This window comes from Sturnus vulgaris, chromosome 13, assembly GCF_052056855.1.
Source record: "Sturnus vulgaris isolate bStuVul1 chromosome 13, bStuVul1.hap1, whole genome shotgun sequence".
Classification (NCBI taxonomy): Eukaryota; Metazoa; Chordata; class Aves; order Passeriformes; family Sturnidae; genus Sturnus; species Sturnus vulgaris.
The window spans coordinates 14218169-14232975 of NC_142255.1; the positions used below are offsets into that span (position 1 = coordinate 14218169).

At 41.8% G+C, this 14807-nt stretch overlaps 1 protein-coding gene across 9 annotated transcripts in view; it reads right to left on the bottom strand.

The window, feature by feature from the left end:
* Positions 1–14807, bottom strand: part of AKAP13 (A-kinase anchoring protein 13) — a 207907-nt gene that overhangs the window by 54468 nt on the left and 138632 nt on the right. For all 9 annotated transcript variants that reach the window (XM_088172624.1, XM_088172630.1, XM_088172627.1 and 6 more), the window contains 2 exons: positions 7743–7824; positions 3923–4059 (listed from right to left, as the gene is read on the bottom strand). In XM_088172624.1, coding sequence (XP_088028750.1) covers positions 3923–4059; positions 7743–7824 — 219 coding nt within the window. The remainder of the gene's footprint in view (positions 1–3922; positions 4060–7742; positions 7825–14807) is intronic.

Sequence of the window (14807 nt, forward strand, 5' to 3'; positions counted from 1 at the left end):
TTTTCTTTGAAACAAAGGGAAACAGTTAATATGAAAGATGACTCTGTCTGAAAAATGCAAGTGTGGCTGACACATCTAAAATATCTATATTGTAGTCATCACTGCAAAAAAAGTAGCTATCTGGCCAGTAAATATGCATTGCTCTTTAATCCTATTTGAGTAAGAAAATCCCATGTTTGCAGAAGGGAATGGGTTCTTTTCTTACAGGAAAAAGAAAACATTAAAGAAATACTAATATTCTTCAAGTTAGGCTTGCTGGATTGCACCTCAGTGAATTCAGGACTTAATTGTGACCATAAACCTTGTGGCCAAAAAGAGCCTTTACAGACGTTTCCTAATTTTCTTTGCCCTCTGTACTTCCTGAGAAGCTTCTAAGAAAAAATAAGATAAGGTGTAAAGGTGAGTATTCTGAGAAAAGACACATGCACTTCCCTATGAACAGGGATAGCAGAAATCACTGGGATGGTGGGGGTATAAAATAACTTATTCAACTAAATTGCTCCACTGCAGGAGGTCTTGATAAGGGGAATTAAAAAGTTCTTTCAATCATTTCCGTGATGACAACACGTAAAGTGCTGAGACACAAACTTTGTTTGTCCCCTGACCTTCAAAGACATTAAAAGTGTTAGAGCATTTTAAAAAAGAAGATGGAAAAATTAAACCTTGGAATCCTGAAGTTTATTTGGAATACCAATCCACTAAAGGAGTTAACACCTTTAGCTGGCTTGATATATAATCCAGCAGAATAATTTTTTATTTGGATTTGCCTATGGCTCCAGGTTCCCTAAAATTAACCTCAATAGTGGTCTTCTATTAATTATTTATCATAACTTTTATGATTTGGAGTGGAGGTGAAAGCCTTTCCCTTAAAATTTTTATTCCTTTGGGTTTGTTTTTTTCTGCACAGCTGTTGAGGTTTTTTGTTTGCCTTTTTTTTTTTTTAAGAGATACAACAACTCTGAAAAAATAAATACAAAACATTTATGTATTTGTGTATTTCCTCTGAGCAAACCAAAACAACGGCAGAAATTAAACAAAATTCAAGATACTGAGTTGCAACCCCTTCCTTTGGCAATGATCTGTGGGTTCCTGACTCCCTTTATCTGAATCATTTCCCAAGAGAAACATTAAAAAGCTTCCCAGTAATGCTGGACTTCGGTGGCTGTTGAAAGTTAAGATGAGCAAAGCGTTTGGGCTCCACCCCAGGATGCTGCCAGATGATTGTGAGAAATGACCTTATGCAGCATTAATCATTCAAGAAGGAGGATGCTGCAAAGCCTGCCCAGATGGCTGTCTGGGACAGAGAGGGAAAAGCAGGATGACGAGGACATGGGAATGAAGTGCTGACGCAAAAAAAAAGAAAAAAAAACCATTTTGCTGAAGCCATAGACTTGGAAGCAACTTCTGCATATCAGTGACAGCCTGTAAAGTCTGAAAAAAGGGCAGGTTTTAGTGTTAAAGCTCCCTGAACCCGACAGCTCATGTTCCACAGCTCAGCACACGTTCCTCAGAGAGAGAAAGAAATGAAACAAGCACAGGAGAAGGGAAGGAGATGGGACAGGAGCACACACCAAACACCAGGGACAGGGTAAGGCACCTGCACATTTTGTGACCCCAATTCTTCATGGGACAGAACCACGGCTTTCAGTCCATGAATTTCAAGTGATGTCTAAGGAAGCAGCCCAAAGACCCTGGACAGACAGCAACTCGTTCTTCCTACATTTATTTTAATGCATTATGTAGTTAACAAAGAAGGAGTTATTTTTAAAATAAAATAAAAGAAAACAACTCCACTAGACAGGAGTTCAACTCTTGGTCCACAGAAAGGGGAAACAAGAACTGAAGTAATAATAACAATAATCACCATGACACTGAAAGGTTTGAGATCCTCTTTTTGTTCATAAACATATTCTGTCTCTTCCTAATTTGATATGCAAACTGTACTATTTCATAGGTTAATAAGTAATCAACTACAGCCAATATTTTCTGGACAAAAGATTACAGCCACCACTTATTTTGGTGGTCATTAAAAATATCTGTAATTTGCATTTCTACCACCTGGATTCAGTACTGTAAAACCAAAAAAGATTTAATTAAGGAACAAGCTTGCAACACTAACTTTTTCTGATCCTTTAGAAATAACTTTACATGTAGAAAGAACACTCAGATTAAATCCTGAGAAAGGAGACAAGGAATCAAATTGCTCAGGAAAACAAAAACAAAGTAACTGAGGTTGAGATTAGTTTTGAATAACTTCCTAAACTCAACTCAGGAACCTTTTGAAGCCATTTGAAGACAAAGTCTGCCACCCACTGCATAATGAGAACAATGTAAAGGCTACTAAATTAAGAAATTCCCTTTCCACAAATAAAAAAAATCCCGCCTCTGCCCTCTCTCCACTGGCACTGAAGATCTGCTTTCCCCACCACCTCCTCCCTTTGCTATGGCATCCCTGCTACACTGCACTGCCTATTCTGGTTACATTTTCATCTTTCTTTCTCCTATTTGAAGAAGGAAGCTTTCCACATATGAATGGGGAAAAGCTAAAATTCCGTATAATATAAAATTTGCTGTGTTCCCACTGCACTCTTCTCCCACACTTTCCCATAGAAGCATTAAACCAGGCTCAAATGGCAGCTGGCTGATGCAATCCTGTCACTCTGCACAAGGGAACTGAAGACAGCCTGCACTGCCAAACAGCCTTGTACTCTGACAGTCCAGGTCCTTTTGACAGTAGGATGGGGAAGGGTGAGGCTGGTGAGCTCTATGCCCTACCACGTGCATTAGGGATGACTTTACTCTTCATTTATAGCACATGAGGTCACTTAGCCTGGGCTGTGGTGTTCCCCATCCTGCTGGAAAATATTTACCACCATCTGATTTGATTTCAGCAAACAGAATTCAATACATTTCTCGGAAAGCCATTGTGAAAGCTGTTCTGAGAGTTAAGTTTTTCAGAGTAGGAGCTGTGCCTGCTCAAACCTGTGAGCTGCAGCTGAGCCAAAGAGTGGGATTTCATGGAGACCACAGTGATGGCTGCTCTAAAGAAGGGTCACATCCCTTTTGATTCTACATCACTATATTCTTTCAGTGTGCTTTTTCATCATCTGCTTATGCCAAGAAGAATACAAATAACCAGCAAGATGATTCTTCAAGAGCAAAAACCTAACGACCCCCTGAATAAATTCAGGCTGCTCTGACGTAGATGCAGAAGACTGATGCCAAAGCGAGGCATCCTCTCTGCTCAGGAGGCCAGCTCTGTTTCTCAGGTCTCTCCCACTCCTCCTCAGCAACACAAAGGGCACAGGGATGACTAAGGTTAGCAATGACTTCTGTTGTTGATTTTAAGCAAACTTGAAAACACTTTCATTCTACTTGCACGCAAACAGGCATTAGAGGTATGTCGCCAAGGCAACAAAACTATTCCCTGGAATTGGCCTGAAGTATTTAGAATGAGTGTTTCCTTCCTATGACACTGAATTTACAGAAAAACACTGGTTCCTCTGAGAGTTACAGCATATAAATCTGAAGGTGTCAGCACAGAGGTCACAGTTTGCTGGAGAAAAGCTCTTTGTTACATGAGTTAAAGATGGATTTCATATCGTCTGTGCAATCCCTAACGACCTTGCAAGAAAATCCACCTTTTCAGCTGTTACTCTGGTGCCTGATTTACTTTTGGACAGACAAAATTACTTCCATTTTTTTAACCATCGGGGGCTGCACAGCTTTTGGAATTCTGCTGCAAGTAAATACATCCCTCATGTTGCTGCATCCGAGGAGCAGACCGGATCCTTCCCATCTATTTGGTTCCAGGATAATCACTTCCAGGTTTCCAGCTCACCAGTGAAACCAAGATGATCTGTGTGTGCTGTATGGGTTCATCAGGGGCTTTTTTAACCATATCCCAACGAGGCTTTCTTACCTTCCCAAAGACAAGGTCTTCCATCCCATCACCAGGCAAGGGGAAGAGGTCAGACTCACTCCCAGATTCTCTTTTAAGACCACCCTGTGATGAGGCACAGACACTGCTCAGCCCATCTTCCAAGAAGTTCTCACATTCTGCAGGAGCAAAGCACAAGGAGTCACAACCTGGGGCTTTCTGTAGCATCCACACAGCAGACTCGCATTCCCTCAGTGAATTCCAGGATTTAAAACACACAGTTTTACAAATAAAGCTTTATAAATTTGTTCAGCTCTCAAAACTGCCTGTGAATTCTCATATGATTGATTCCAGAGTTTAAAACTCCTTTTTAAGTGCATCATTGAAGTACTGAAATTCTGCAAGGAACAGCTGTAAACATTTGTAGCTTGAGGTGCTGATAAATATACTACATATGAGGCATCCCATACAGTGCATAATGGGACGTTTCCTATCGATTGCAACAACTGTAAAATTAGATTCATATTCAATAAATATAAAAATATAACTTGTCAATATTTGCCTTCATTCTCAAAGAATCAATTCCTTCTAAAAGCCAAGGTGTTTTTAATGTATATTTGTACAATTATTCAATTTCTTCTTCTACCCTCCGTACTGAAAAAGCACTAGTGTGAATTCCATGACAAGCTTTACTTTTTCAAGATGCAAAAATTAAGTGATTTTTTAAAAAACCTCTCAGCTTTCGTAACTCCTGACACTGAAATATAAACATGTTGCATCTCTTTTTTTCTCAGATGCTTCCAGCTTTTGAAACCCAGTTTGCACTGGGTTAATCAGGAGTACAGAACTAGACTGCAGCCCCTGCAAAAGCCCTCTTTCCAAAACCTTTAACAGACAAGTATTTGCCTGGGAAATTACTACATATTTTATTTCTTCACCCTTCAGGTAAAAGTATTAATGACAATTTTGACAAAAATTGAACACTCCAATTTCCCAGCTCAAAATATTTTCTAATTATTACTTTGCTTGATTTTTTTTTTTAATAAAGGTGCTATTTTGCACCTCCTCTAACTAAATAGATCCAAAATGTGCTCAGCTGTCTAGAGATGAGCCAGGGCAATAAAATATTAGTTCACCCTTAAATTATACTTCACTAACTCCATCTTTGGTGACATCAAGCTTAAACATCAGTGAAAGGATGACAGGTTTGAGTAGCTTAAGGTCACCTCTTTGCTTTCCCCATCCTGAGAGCAACTATGGAACCCCCCAGCCACATCCCAACTGAAGGGAGTGACTCCACTTCTGGAGAAAATAGCATTTCTTTGATAGTGGTGGGGCTGCCCCCATTTAGGGCAGGGGGAGTCAAAGCCACTCGGAAACCCCATTACCCCGTAGAGGAATTTCCACACTGTGGAGAATTGGAAAAGCACTTATTGGATGCTGCAGCTGCTCCCGTTCCCCTTTCAGTAAACCTGGAAAATCTGAAGTGCTTTTCCATCAGCGAGGGGGAGAAGGGAGGGGAGAGACAAGGGGGGGAATGAAGGGAAAGAAGAGACGGAGCGGCTGCGAGGCCACGGGCCAGGTGCTGTTCCTCCAGCTGGCAGCCAGCACAGCATGTCCACAGCCCAGACTGAAAAACAAAGGGGCTCCAGCCACGTTCCACTGGAAAAAAAACAGTGGGGACAGCTCAGATGTGCTGAGGGATGGGCACCTCACCCTGAGGATGAAGCACCAGAGGCAGCGAAGCCTCCTCGGGAGGAGCCTCCCAGGGGCAGGAGATGAATTAGAGGGGAAGGATGAGGAGCAGGGTGATGGGGACCCCTCACCACACCTCAGCCCATTTGTGCTGAGAAACTCATTCCCAAGCCCTCTCTTCTCTACACTCTCCTTCATTTTTGGTTGGTGTGCATATTTTCTCCATTTTCTCCCTGTCCTTTTCTCAGTTTGCTGGGTTTGTTTTGCATTGCATAGGCACTGCACAAAGCCAGGCTCTGTGTCTCACATCCCTGGCAACACTTCTGTGCATAATATAAAGGCAAAATAATACAGAGAAAAAAGCCCTAAGAAGAACTTTTCCAAGCAATCTCTTCTGTACATTTTCCAGATTCTTGTGTTCTCCAAGCCAAGGCTGAGCCCTTCAATTCCATACTGATAACTCTGTATCTGCTACACTCCTCTGCACATCTAATTTCAAAAGCTCCAAATGAAAATGAGAAGCTCCAATTTCTGGAGTTACCTTCTAAGATCTGAGATCTCTGTCCTTGCAAGTCATTTCAGCAGATGAAAAGGGCCTAATTCCTTATCAAGTACTGTATTTTTAATTTAGCCACATTGACTGCTTGTGATTTTATTGCTGTTAAGTTTTGCCAGATTTTTCTTGCCCTCTCTACACTGCCCATAACCACAGAGCTGCAGGAGGATGCCTGTGCAGTAACAATATTATTTCTAGAAAGGCCAGAACCTGCATAACCTGAGATCCTTCTGCTGCTTCAGTCCATCTGGAGAGCACATTTACCTAAAAACCGATCTCTTTATGCATGTGTTACAGACATGTATTACTATAATTATTAATATAAATTTGTGTATTTACAGCTACCTAATTACGTATTTTTTTTATTTCTACAGGGTACTATTGCACTAGATAATTAATAGGTGTGCAACTGATAGTGATCCATAGGAATACATGATTATATATTTGGCAAGCCAAATGAGTCCATGTAGTTTTGTCGACAAATGGTTTGCAGTAACTATTGCCTGAAGCATAAAAATACTGCACTAAGAGGCAAAGGATTCACAGATACAATTAGTAAAGAAGAGGCATGGCAATACCACAGGTTCTCTTGTAAAAACACTCTTGAAACAGCTATTGCTGTTAATGACTCTTACATAAAGGGCAGTATTTTTTTGTTTGTTTGTTTGCTTTTAATAAAAAAGCACTTATTTAACTTCAATGTGAGCTAAAACTTCTATTTAGGATAAACCTCTCAGGTCACTAGCCCACACTATCCCTTCTTAGCCTACAATCTAAAAGACCGAATTTAAATTTCACATTGACACCCATTTTCTTGCAAGTCTCTCATATAAACTGAAGGAGATTTGAGTAAGACCATTGCTCATAAGGACAGCAGAGCAAGAGGCTTCCTCTCCATGAGCAGCCTAAGCAAAGTCCCTATTCAGGGCCCTGATAAATTACTCTGTTTGTTTCAAACATGCATAATCCAGTGAAAAGAAATGCTTTTTTTCTTATCTTGGACACCAACCCTTCTTTGAAGCTTGCCCAGACTAGATTTTCTGTCCCAGTGGAAGAGCCAGAAAACACCAGCCAGCACGCAGGGCTGGGATGGGATGGGATCTTGGCACAGCCAGTGGGCAGGGTGTGGGAACAATGGCTCTGAACAGCCTTCTTGCTTCCTGAGCCTGGAATCATGGCAACTTTTGGTGGGGGGGGGGGAAATAAAAATCTCAAGCCACTGATTTGGGTCTAAATGCAGATTTAGGAGTTCAAATTTCTGGTTTTTTTTTTTATCATATTATCTTTTTAGCTAGAAACTATGTACGTGTGCCCACTGCAACATCTTTCAAGTTTATTTAGGAAAAAAAAAAAAAGGAGGAGAATCAAAATACTGAAGCATTTGAAATGCAGAGTTATTTGAGATGGTGACACACCACACAGCTCCCTGCTAGTCAAGTGCTGCAGCCATGTGCTAACAGTGACTCACAGCACAGTCATTACACAGTTTCTTTAATTTATGTGTTTTCCCCATCCAGGCCAGGATGTCAAAAAGAGGAAGAAAAGGAGGGATAGAGAAGGTGAGAGGGAGGAGGGCTGCTGGTGTGGAGCTGCCCTCGGCACAAGGCTCACCTGGAGACTCCCGTGTGCGCTTGCGCTCCAGCAGGGAGGGGTCGGGACATGGCTCCAGTGGGCACCAGCTCTCACGGTTTATCTGGAAAACACAGCACAGCACATCAGAGAAAGGCCACTCTCACCAGCACCCCCGTGAGTCTCTTCTCCAATACCTCTCTGCATCAACCAGCACATACGAAGTTACGGTCTAATTTTTTCCCAATAATAAAAATGTCAAAAGTAACATACGATTTTAGTCTTTTTTGCATCACTAAACAAACCATTAGATTATGCCAAAACCCTTTATTTCTCCATGGAAAGTGTGATCTGAAGATGGATCCTGCTCAAGGAAGGAGTTCAGAGGGAGGATGAGTCAGTGTTTAAGCTACTAGAAGAGGACTGGGTAACCTTGGCTTCAAGTCCCAGCTCTATTTGTAGCTGGACTGCAGGAAAATACTCTTCTGCTTTATGCCTCGGTTCACTACCTACAGAATAGAAATTCCTTACCACCCATATTGCTGTACAGATAATTAGCTCAGAGATAGCGAAGTGCTCTGGTGGTGTGGAATGGTGGGCTTGGGAAGTGCCCAGGTCATGGTGAGAACCAGAAGCACTTTGGGCTTGCATTAACTGAAACGATGATGATAGAAACGCCCATTTTAACACTAAGACACATCACATGGTTTATTTCAACATCAGCCCTTATCACCTCACTCCGCCCTTCACCCTTTCCATGACTCCCAGTCTTTCAGCAAGGATGACTGATCTGTTCTCAGCCTCCTCCTCCCTCTGCCTGTGCTTTCATCTTCCTCACTCGGGTAGTGTTGTCCAACATTTTGACTCAGAAGTCTGCTGGACTATCCACAACCCTTGGCTCATCCAACATTCACTTCCCATCACTTCTGTCTGCATCTGGCAGACTCTGGAAGCCCCTTTACTCTCTCTGCCATTTTTTTGAGCCAAATGCCTTTACTTACTGTTAAATGCATGCAAATCTCACCTGTCCCACACCACAAAACCCAGAAGTTATTTCTCCTCCTGACCTGCCTCAGCACACAGGATCTCATATGTTAAGTTGTAGCTCAAAGAAAGCTACTGAAATGGATGACTTAGCCTGATTTTATATGGCAAGTATTTCTACTCACTCTCTGGCTTTCCTTTTATCTCCTGAAATAATTTCCTTTCCTTCCTTTCAAACAGCAGATTTTTACTATTTATTTTTTGCCTCTGACCTATGTTCAAATCTCCTCCATGATCCTGCTCTGTTTTTGCAGCCCTTTGCTGTATTCCCATCCCCTCAATGTTCTCCTTTCTCCTACGTTATGAAATGCGCTGGTCTTGCCTTCTTATTATTTATTTTTAAAAATAAATTAAAACCAAGCCTCTCCTGCCCTTGACCTGACGTGCTGCTTTGACTAATGACCCACGTCCTTGTTTCCTCTCTCACTGAGATCATGGAATGTGTTACTGCAGTCCTTGGCTGGCTCGTCCCCGCTCTGGCTGTGTCCCCTGCCCGTCACCCCAGGGGCTCCTGCCAGCACCTCTGCTCCCCTCCTGCTCTCCACACCACACAGGCAACCCTGCACTCCCCCACACCTGGCAGCTACTTGCTACAGCACATTTTTCTTCTTCAGGTTTTGTCCTCCTCCATACTTGTGCGATGACAAAAAGGGGTTGGGAGGGCCTTTGACAGGTCAGGCAGTCCCTGAGCCAAGTCAGGCTCAATGATCATCTGAGAGGTCCCAATCCAACATGCCCTGAAAATCCTCCAGTGGAGAGGATGCCGTGACCTTCCCCAGTCAGCAGCTCTGGCTGACAGAGACTGGGAAGGAACAGAGAAGTTCTGAGAGTGGAAAAATGAGCAGGAGTCTCCCAGGAGGGGTGAAGGAGATGTTGAGCTCTACCAGAGCCAGGTCTCGGGGTGACCTCAGTGCAGGTCCCACCTGGATGTCCCTCCCACCTCCATGGAATCTTGCAGACTACTTTTCTTAAGGATGATGTACACTTTGTAGCACTTACTCCCTGCCTGCTTTACACAGATATTCACCCAAGACCCCATCACACCTCTCTAGGTACACATATCTAAGATCTCAGAGTTCCCTGCACCTCTGCTCCACACACCCCTGCATATCCATTTCCTCCTTTTTACATACAATACATCTATATTAAATGAGAGGCAGCGAGTAAAAGAGAAGCAGTCTTCAGTCTAAGAAAGGATTTTTAAGTAAAACTTCAAAACAGTATTTTTTTTGCTTTCCAAAGTGACATAAGGATGTTGCATTTTAACTGCTGCATGGACAATGGGCCACATTCTGATTCTTTCAACAGAAGACACTCCCTGTTCTCAGAGAAGCTGTGTGGTATCTAACATTAGCATCTAAACTTAACCACGGAATTTATTCTTTATTTAGTCTTAAAAGAGCTGCAAAGTCAATAAATTCCACTTCATGACTGTAAAGTCAATAAATATCATGCTATTATTCTTTTCTCTCCAGACAAAGCAGAATAAATTTGCACCACACTTTCCTGTATCTTATTAAAGGCAAATCTAGAGGTTGAGGCTGAACACACATAGAAGGACAAATGCAAATGTGTTCAAGTCCACACAAATGAAGGAATGACCCATTTAAGATACAAAATCAAATTCTGTCTCCTTCTGACTGACTTGCACCTCCCTCCCTCCTCAAGAAGAGTCTGACCCTCCTTAATTTTAAACAAATCACCATCAAATTCAAAGGAACTACTCCTGCCTTATACTGATATCCACTACTGGAAATCAGTAATTAAACATCCCATCCAATAATTAGCACTAAGAAAGTAAAATAGGAAGAAGTTCAAGCTGTCTGTTGAATAAGCCATATTAGGCTGAATTACCATTATATATTTTCCTTTAATAGAACCAATTGAGTCATTCACTGAAAATGCATTATAGACATTGGCATTTTTTCAAAAAAGATTTGAGCATTTTTCCCATTTCCCAGCCAGCTCTCTCCTCAGCCCTGTGGCTTTGCCAAGTATTGAAAACGTCTGCTTTTCTCTATTAAAAGAAGTAATGAGAGAATAACACTGAGGTTTAAGGTGCTGCTTCAGATATACTTAATTATACACAAAATAAAACATTAGAAACTAAATATTTATCTCAGTAGCCCTAATTCAGGAAAAATAATAATCACCATCAAAACAAAAACAAAGGAAACCACTACTATATACAAATATTCCCCAGGCCAAAACGAGCCCAGACAGGCTTTGAGGGAGGTTTACTGCATAGTCTCAGGGAACTGGGTGGTCCATAGATACTCAAAACACAAACCCCACCATCCACAGTCCAACACTGAGTACTGGGATCCCTCCTCAACACCTGAATTCTGCTTGTGTTTACTCAGGACTAGTGAGTACAGGTACAGACAGTAAGAGCTGGAGAGGAAATTATTTTTATGAAAGCATCTGAACATCAGGAGCTGGAGAATGCACCAGGATGGAGAAATGTGAAATGAGATTGATTCGGGATTTCAAGACACATGCGCCTTGCACGTGAGAAAATTCCTCCCTTTTCCCTGCAGCTTCTTGTTTTGCTGAGAGAAGCCCAAGGACAGGACCACAGGCTGGTGGCCACAGAAGATGATGAAAGCCCCACACTCTCTTGCTTGCCCGCACTGATTATAGCTCATTGATCCCAGGCATCCCAAGTCTCTGTGGTGGGAGCAGAGGATGCAGTGCTGTTCCAGTAGCAGAGGGAATATGAAACAGCCTCTGGGAACAGAGTTTCAATACACAGCTTTTGAAGAAATGCCAGGAGAGAGCCAGCTATTTTTCCATACAGAAGCCTGAATGTGTTTATCTGCAGCTCAGACACAGAATGAATCATGGGAACACATCCCCAGGCACCAAGGACTGAATCCTGCAGGATTTTCTGTTTGCCTGTGAAACAGCAGCAGGCTAAATGTTCAAAGAGGCCTTTAGGACACCAGCTGGAGCTGAGAGCAGCTGATGGTTCCATTTGTCTTTCTGGGCACACACAGGTATTTCCTGACTCTCAGGGACATCTTCCTGCAGACTCTGAACTTGAATCTTGATGTGATTTAATGCATAAGGAAAGGACAGTGCTGGGCAGGCTGAGACACCCGGTGTTCTCTGTCCTGCAGGAACTGTCAGTGACCCCAGACTCCACTCCCAGGCTCTTCCTTCATCTCCCCTTGGTCTTGGACAAGGAATTATCTGATCCACTCCAGTGTGGTGCCTGCCCCTAAAACCAGGATCAGGACCTCCTTCTCAAAGACACCCCAACAATATCTAGGGCAGGACTATGTGGTGGAGGCACCTTGGGAGCCTCTCCTACATTTCCAGCATGGAAAAGTCCTTTTTCTCTCCCTCTGGTTTTATTTTAACTCTTCTTGCCTTCCATTTCACAATAAAGAGAACACACTGACCTTTCAGGAAATCTGTTGCTATTGCAAAAGTTTGCACTTGTCAACCTCACTGGTCGTGATATAAATCAACATCTCCAGAGCACAAGGAACCAGATGACTTTAACTTTCATTTCCTAGCAGATCTCCAGAGATTCATCTTCCCTCCATATTATTTTAACTTTGTCCTAAATGTGCAAGTTTCCATTTTTCTCCTTTAATTTTCCCCAGCTTCCAGACTATGGAAGTTTTACCTTGCAGCTAAAACCAGATACTACTGCACATAGGAAAATATTTAGGAGAGTAATTGTGGCTTGCTTAGTGTATCATTAAGTACTTGGGCACCACACTGAGTAATATCCATTTTAAATATTCATTGTAGAATAAAAGTAATAGAGAAAAGCAAATACTTCAATTATAATTAGTTATAATTAAATTTTTTCATAAGCAGAAATGAGACAATGTTTTTTTCTTAAGTTCTATGGATATTGTAATTATTATTGTAAATATTTTAGGAATTTCCTGTTCCTGAAAATTTCCTATAGGACTAAAGAAATTTGTACACATAACTGGAATTCAATGTTTATGCTGACCAACTTTTAACTTTACAATTCCATTTACAATGAAATTATCCAGTTGCCTGCAATTCCTGCACTAGAAACTAAAGCAACATTTGACTTATCCCCTTCACAAAAAACACCTTTCAAGAAACTCCAAAACAGTTTGAAAAAGAGTATGAAGGATGGGGAATCTGGGGAAGGAATTTCCACTGTTTTCCTTCAACATCTGTTGCTGCAGAAAAACTCCATACACACAAAACTCACATCCAGAGCAACAATCACTGCTTTGGCAATCATCTTGCCAGACAATATTAAGAGCAGACATATCAATTTGCTAGCAAACTCCACATTTATTTTTTATTTAAATTATTTTTTGTAATCTCCCTGTGTATTTTCTTAGCTTTGGGGGAAGATATTAACAGGTGGATGCAGAACACAAAGACATTCTCAAATGTATGCCAAGAGGGACAACGCTTGAATTTCTGCAATGATTTCTATGGAGATTTTTTTTCTAGCACTGTCAATATGCTACACTGAGTCTTTTACCTTTACAGGGCTGGTGACACCACATCAGGACATTTTTTTCAATGAGGTCCAAACCTCTCTCATAGCAACAATCCAGCAGTGCTATAAAAAACTGTATTAAAGGATTTCACCAAAAAAGGCTCCTACAAGCAGAGGACAAGTTACATGACTGAATAAATTAGCTCTTTATGGTGCAAGAGCAACACTGAATTCCTAGAGTGCATTTATCCCCTGACAATGTCCCAGCTGGGAAAAGGAACGTGTGTCCCACGTATGTTTTCCAGCCCTTGGCACTGGGATGTCCTCTACCAGCAAAACTAAAAGTCAACAGACTTTAATTAAGCTTCAAAAATACCAGCATTGGCTTTGCAAAAAAAAACCTCATTTCTTAAGTAACATGGGAGCAAAATTCCCACAACATGTATGTGCCTAATGTGAAAACACAGTAATTTCATTTAAGTTGCCCTCCTGGTTGTAATTCTACTTGAGACACAAGCAGAAAAACTCAAAAACTCTCTACATCATTCTAAAGACACTCCTTCTGTCCTTCAATGACCAGAAAAGCATGGACAGATGTCAGATTAAAGTTCAGTCCTTTTAGGCCCACGAAGTTTGATGAACACCACATATCCATCAGCTGGGGACATCCTTTCCCCAGAGCAACTCCAAAGAAGGAATGAGCTTGCTTATGTGTCAGTAAAGAAGAAAAACTTCAACATAAAACGTAAGGAGGCCTAGTTTCACTTAATTTGGGGACTTTTCCACATAGGATGCTGTAAATGGCACTTTGCCTTAGGTAGGCAGGGATTGTTCCAGAGGATCTTCCCTGGTGTTGGAGTAAAGCTACCAGAGTAGCCAGGAAGCAGAAGAACTAATTAATAGAGCTGTCCTTTTAATTTCAAAATACCTTGATTAATAATTAATACCGTTTTTAATTTCATGAGTAATGTTCTGATCTTCAACTGGAAGCTGAATGGGATCGGTTCATCTGAAAAGCAGAAAAATCAAACCTCACTGCCCCAGCTGTGAAAAAGCTTACTCCTGATGCCTACCCTTAACAGCTTCAGCATTCACATGCAGAGGTGAAATGCAGATATAGGCAAAAACTGTTAGAAGACATTCCCAGCTGTGATTTCTCAGTCTCCCAGTCCTAAAGCAAGCCTAGTTCTCACTTTGTAACTGCAAAATACTGGCTGCTCATCCCCACTTGAACGCCTGTCTGACTTCAAATGTATCTGCAAGGTGCCAGCCAGTGTGGTTTTGGTATCCTGTCCCTAGATAGTTTTATTTGTGGTAGCAGGCACAACATAAAAACGAGGCAGGGCTGCCAAGGCACACATGGGCACACTGAGACTTCCCATTTTGGGCTTGCAATAACGTAGCACAGACTGCTTTACCCTGCACGTAGCTGCTCAGAGCTCAGCAAAATGTTCAGACAAGCACACATCCCACATACCCCACAGCTTCTCCCTCATCTGCTACAATGCAAACCCAGCAGGAACAATGACAGTAAGTTTGTCTGTCATTTCTGCATCATCCAGGCTTCCCGGCGTTCACAAAGTTCATCAAGTTTGCATTGCTGCAGCAGCCAGTAA